The following is a 6,716-nucleotide window of genomic DNA, read 5'->3' on the forward strand; positions in this document are numbered from 1 at the left end:
GAATTAATAATTACAAAATTATAGTGAATTTATGAAAACAGATGGATAACAGTTGGTAATCAGTGTTGATTGTGCTCTATTGGTAAAGTTAAAGGATACAGCCTTGATATTTTGTATGTTCAGTGTTTATAAAGGAGAAGGGCTTTAAACTTTATTTAAATATACGCATACCTAATTACTTAAATACGTAACATTAGGTGGGACATGAGTAGGATAGACAGAAGTTGATGGTTAGTGAGTGGAGATATGATATTTATATATAAATCTGTCAAACTGTCTTTTCTAAAAAGATCCTAACGTAATAGGAATAATTAACCAATTATTTACTTTATCCTCCTTACTTGCCGCTTCAATTGACTCATGAATTCAACTATAAATTATATTCGTTTCAGTTGTTTAATAAGACCCAAACAAGTACTCTCTGAGGTCCTGGATGGTCCAAGAAAATCAGCGAATTCATGATTTAAACAAAATGATTGATTTCTTTCTTAATTAACTAGCTCTTATTTATGTTTGCATAATACGAAGTTTCATCAGGTAACCTTGTAGATGACATAGTTTTATGATTCTATTCTTGCGTTGTAATTCACCTATGGAGTAAAATTTTATGTACTTGACTTTTGGCTATATTTTGTTTGTGTCTAATGACACTACCCAACTAACTGAACTGAAGTAAGTTGAATGGGGTCCAAATTTGCTGCTTCAAGTCAAGTATTTTCATCACTAACCTCCACTACTCCAATATAATTCTTTTACACTCTGTGTACGTTTTCGATTCTGTACTTTTGTTTTTTTACTATTTCCTCGACATACATTGTACGTATGTTGACCTACAAATTAATTTTCAGTCTGGCTTTTTAATAAAACACCTGGATAATACACCCATCCATTGGTTCGCTACTTTAAATCTATTTATGAATTAGAGTTTTTTGCCTCAAAAACATTTCTCTTTTCTTTCATGGTCATCATTGATTATATCAAACAGGAATTTATTGACGCACTTAGTTCCTTTTAAGTATGTTTCATACATTTCATTCTTTTAAGCCAATTATCGCATTATGCCGTTGTAATCCAGCTCATGAATACAGACCTTGGTTTAATTGGATACATTTTTTCATTGGGACATTCGCTTATATATTGTCTGTACCAACAATGATGTTAGGTTTACGCATGCCTGCGGCTGGCCTACAACTACAATTTATTAATTATCCATTATGGATTTTAATATTTTTTGTAATCTTCCAATTTATGATTGAAATTATCCTGGAGATACATGGATGTTTCTATTATCGTCGAAATAAAAGTAAGGCATAAGTTTCTGATTATTATTGCTCATTATTTTTCTGTTTTTTCTATTGTGTCTCACTTTTTGTTAGACGATTCTTTGTAAATAAACCAGTAACATATTAGTGGCTTATTGAAGTATATACCTGACGCTAGTTGCTCAAAGTTAAATCACCTAGTTTTATATTCAAAGACATCACTGTGTTCATGGCTGTGAAATATATACCGTTGGTCGACTTTAAAGATCTAATGTAGAAATGAATATAGTGTACTCAGTATAAAGTCATTTAGACTGGTAATCACTGTGCAGCTTCCTCGATAGAATTCGGTCAACTTTAATGAATAAAGATAAACACAAAAAATTGTTGACAAATCAGTGTACTAATAACAAATAGAGGACATAATGATTAGTTTATGTTTCAAATATTGTTTGAGTCGAAAATGTGAGCAATCGGAAAATTCTTTTAATACAATGACGAATCTAACGTACTTTAATGAACCGGACAACTTACACACAATTACACTTCAACGATGATAACTTCATGCGAATTAAGAGAGGGAAAGTATGGGACTTTCAAGAGAGCTTTCATATGACCGTATGTATAATGCTATATGGTTGGAGATAGTGGAAGAAGAAGAGCTAGACCTAGGTTCCGTGGTAGTTGGTACTCATTAGTGAAGCGTACCTGCAGTCTTAAGGTATCTCATGCTGCTCATTGTATTCAAATGCTCGCCACCCAGCCCCACACTATGTATGATATTTTACGGAACAAAGTAACGATAGAAATAAATGTGCATTACATGACAACGATTATATTATTTCCGAGGTATAAGAAAGGTCACAAGAATAATTTTTGTTGTGGTGAGTGACGTAGGTCACAATAATGATTTCCATCAACCTTCCTACACTACTACTAAATGCACACACACACAATTTTAACATCACAATACTTCTTCGAGTTCATTTCTTGCTATTCACCATCGGTATTAATATATTGACATTTTTTGAGATACTAATCCGTCATATAAAAACACAATAAATGTTCTATTTAATTTTCTAGGATTTTGTTTTAGTTAGGATGGAATTCCGTTTCACAGTTTGAAATCTAATTTTAAAAATGTTTCAGCTTAATAAAATTGTTTTTCTACAAATTTGTCGATCTATCTATTTACGTGTTCTATCATACAACCATTCATAATGCAATAAGTACTAACAATAATAATAATGAACCTAATCTCGTTTAACAACTACAAATTTCAGTACTCTAGGAAGAAAAAGTTGGTTTAGATCAAAAGAACTGTTTAATGAATAATAATAATGGGTGTAAATTCATAAACTATCCTTAAAGATTCCATGATTTTAATCATCAATAATCAACTTGCTCACTACTAAAAAGCATGTGAAGGATTTCGATTAATGTTGATAAATTGTCCTAGTCTTATCTTTTTACCCAATTAATATCATTTCTGAAAACTTCGAAAAAAAAGAGTTGGACTACAATTTCTTCGTTAACAGTTTGTTTCATCAATATTAAGATGTGATATTTTCTCTCACAAGTTCGTGTTGTGTGTAGAAAAGAAGTGGAAACTTTACGACTAAGATTATCCAATTCAGAATATATAACACTATTGAAATTCGCCTTCTGCTCCATGAAATTCTGTCCATCGTGTCAAAATACTAAGAAAAATATATTTGGTCATTATTTCATAGTTTATATGGACTCCAAAATGAGTTACACAAACTTCTCTTTTTAAGTAAAAAGCATGGTCATCATTTTGATGTACGATCCCATACAACTTACAGTAGTCATGTTTGAACAATGCGCAGCAAAGCGCAAAATCACACGTGTTCTTTCCCCACTTCATTATCTCCAATCAAATGAATAAGTGGATATATTTGTAAAAACCTTCAAGGAGAAGGAATGACTGAAAAGATCACAATAAGCAAGGTGAATCCAGTGACACTGAAGAGTCCCACTAGTAGAATATCTCGTGACTAGGAAACTACTAACAGATTTTGACGTTCTGCTTCCACCAAAATACCAACTTTTAATCGTTCCACTCACTGAATTCACACTACAACAGTAGATGTTGTTATGCATTAGTTACTCAGGTATTTGGAAATCTTTCTTATAGATATGTTTTGCTTTATTGGGTACAAATAAACTCTTATTAAGCTCACCATGTATATGTAAGTATAAAATGGAATATATTGCTTTATTAATATCTTTGATTTTTTCCTTACAGATAAGCGTCGGACATATGTACTAGAGATTGATCAATATCAAGCTGCAAAGCGTTTAAACAACGCACGTCAACCAAGACCTCCTGAACCGGAACCTTCTGTAGGTTTCATCTTGTTCAGTGTTTCTTTTGTTCTAAAAAATATGGTTTACAGTGCAGATACGTGTTCACTTGACCTTTATTTAACATTAGCTTAAAAAATGCTCACTTGTTAAGTTTAATAGAAGGGGATAACCTTGTTTCTTCAATATTTTAAAAGGCTTAGGCATTATTGCTCATTGTGATATAACAAACTCCCATACCTATTTCTGCCAGGTATATATATATATATATATATATATATATATATATATACGAGTCTTTTTAAAAGCTTAATATGAATACAACAGTAATTTTCATTTTTTCCTCCGTTCAAGATATTTGACATTAGTATTATTATGCAGTTAATTATAGCACCAAACGTGACTATTTATATGAATAGATCATTTCAATGAGATTCTTTGTATATCAATCAGCTCTGAAACAGTATTTAATGGATTTAATAAGAATATTTCAATCATAAATTAAAAATCATTACATAATTCACCTAAGTAGTTTATTTGTGGAATATAGCTGACAAGACTTGCTAAAATGAGTGCCCGAAGAAATTGTTATAATGTTGTTGTAAAATACTAAAAGGTATCTATATTCTTGTTTAGAATTGTTGGCTAAGGTGAACAGCTCTTGTCAGTTTCCAACTTCATGCTATCATATCAAACCCTAAATGATGGAATTAAGTTGTTGTATCTCCACACTGTTTTTTAACTATTGAGTTGTAGTTTAAATCCCCTTTCTACTTACTTTACTATAAACAGTTACATGAATTAAACATAATCTTAAGTAAAGTCTGACAAACCAAAAACTAGTTTTCGAAGTTTTTTTCTATATAACTGTAAATATTAGCTAGTAACTGATTTTTCTCTTATTTCCGCTTCATTTTTCTCAAATTTTAGGGTCGCATGTTCAAATATTTCATAATTGGACTCCATGCTACAGTTTGCGCAATTGTTGCCGTTATCCTCGTTATAATCATAGCAGTTAATTAATAGTTATTTTCTGTTTAGCTTTTACACTACTTAACTGTTTTATCAGTAGTCTAAGTAACTATTGTAAATGTGCCTTATATACAAATGTCTTATCTATAACTGGCCATATTTCTTTAGGTTATCGTTTGCGTGTACTCAGTGTCTTTTCTTTCTTTAAATCTTAAACAATTTTTTCCGCGCATATATCCACGAATTTTTATTTTATCGCTAGATATATAAATAATGAATAGAATCTCAGCTTCCTTTATTCTGTAATATGTAAAACGTCATCCAGTTCGAAAAACATTTCACAAATGTTAAAAAAAGCAATGAAAATAATTTTCTTCATAAATAATAACCTTGAATGACGCAAGTTAGTTTGTTCTATTAGAGTTCCCTTGGAAAAACTTTCTATCCTTCTAACTATTGCTTATAACTTGTTTTAACTTCATTTGGTTTTTTGTGCCTTCTTATTTTAAGAATTAATGGGATAAAAAAGGAGTAAATACGACTTACTTTTCAAGATTCTTCTTTAAAACAAAATAATTCATGTCGATGGGCACACACAAACACATTAGTTGGGACATACCACTTATGCACCACACTAATATTTATAATGCATTATTATTATTATTATTATTATTTACTATTGTTCTTATCATTAATAAAGTTTTTATCTGTCCAATTCAATCATTATTTACACAAATATTTATCAGTGCACAAATATTTATCAGTGCTGCCATATATTATTATTGGTAATGAATTCGATTATATACACTGTCAAGATCCATAACTTCTGTTTTTATTTCAAAAACCGTTCAGTTAGAAAAAACAACTTCCTTGATGCTTTCTTTTTATTTCATTCCATTACTGTTTATCGTTGTTTATACCTTTTCAGTTTATTATGCCAATCTCATTTTTCAGTTATTTAACCCTTACCACAGTCATTGTTCCTTCTCGATACACATATGCTCTCTTCTCTCCCCTCATATGCTATACCTTATTGTTATTCTTCGAACATAATCGTGTCGTTGTCCTGACATTTATGCTTACTTACCGGATTTGTTAACTTTTTTTTCCTTCTCTGCTTTAATTTTTCACACTTCGTTTGTGCGCCGGCTAATCTTGTCTTGTTTTTGCTTTTGGTTCAAATTCTTTTTAATTAAAACAATAAAATGAGCGGAGATATATATAAATATATAACATTATATATAATCAACTGTTTTTTTCGTTTAGGCGTCGCTTTTAGAGCGTAATATTTTTTATTAAATAACTATTCTTTTCCAATTCGATATTAATGGTGATTACAAACAATATGTTTATCAGTGTACTCCTATAGTGCCCGATAACAGAAACGGAGACTCATATTTTGTATTTACGACTAATTGGCCAGTTATACCTGTATCTCAGTGTTAATGTTCGCGTCGGAACTCCAAATTATTGCTCATTGCTTCAAGCACCAACTTGTCATCCACTGAGCTACTGTGTTCAGATATGTACTAACGTATTCCACAAACATGAATTTATTTTAAGAGTTTGTATTTTCCCGTTATTGATGTTAGGAACTGCAACTGATTAGATTTTGCCAGATGGGGTTTCCTTTACTGCTTACAATCCAATAGAAACTGCTTAATCAAAGCCGTCAGAGTTATGATTGGGAAAATGCATACACTCAAGTATGGATAAGTTTATTATTTCATGATTCCTTAATCTCGTATATTATCACATACTAACAAATAGTATGTAAAAAGGAAAAAAAACACTAGGAAGAATTTCAAACATTGAGTTCCTTGTATAATTTAAGATAGAACAAGTTTATCCGCATCTAGAGGATAAGTATTTTCTCATTCGACTTCAATGGTTCCTATCAGCTCCAAAGCAGACAACAGATACCAGGAATAGTATGATTAGGAAAAATAGTTTGGAAAACTTAAGTTGATAATTGTAATCGAATATTAAAATCTTTCCACTAACATTGTTATTTAAGGCTTTAGACTGTGTCTCAGATAATAAGAAGCCTTTAAAAAAAATGACATCGTCCTATCATACAATCCTTTTGGCCTTATTTTGTTCAGATATTGTAGAAAAGAGTATCCGAAACTGTCTACTAACACCATGGGTTTA

At 30.9% G+C, this 6,716-nt stretch overlaps 1 protein-coding gene across 1 annotated transcript in view; it reads left to right on the plus strand.

Moving 5' to 3' along the window:
- The window catches only part of Smp_196110 (ceramidase), a gene marked incomplete at its 5' end in the record, with an annotated part of 17,266 nt that extends 11,457 nt beyond the window's left edge, over nucleotides 1–5,809 (plus strand). The window contains 3 exons of the mRNA XM_018789273.1: nucleotides 1,045–1,303; nucleotides 3,532–3,629; nucleotides 4,521–5,809. Of these exons, the coding sequence (XP_018654733.1) occupies nucleotides 1,045–1,303; nucleotides 3,532–3,629; nucleotides 4,521–4,613 (450 nt within the window). The 3' untranslated portion in view covers nucleotides 4,614–5,809. The remainder of the gene's footprint in view (nucleotides 1–1,044; nucleotides 1,304–3,531; nucleotides 3,630–4,520) is intronic.
- Between the last annotated feature and the right edge of the window lie 907 nt (nucleotides 5,810–6,716).

The sequence above is a fragment of the Schistosoma mansoni genome, chromosome W (assembly GCF_000237925.1).
Source record: "Schistosoma mansoni strain Puerto Rico chromosome W, complete genome".
Lineage (NCBI taxonomy): Eukaryota > Metazoa > Platyhelminthes > Trematoda > Strigeidida > Schistosomatidae > Schistosoma > Schistosoma mansoni.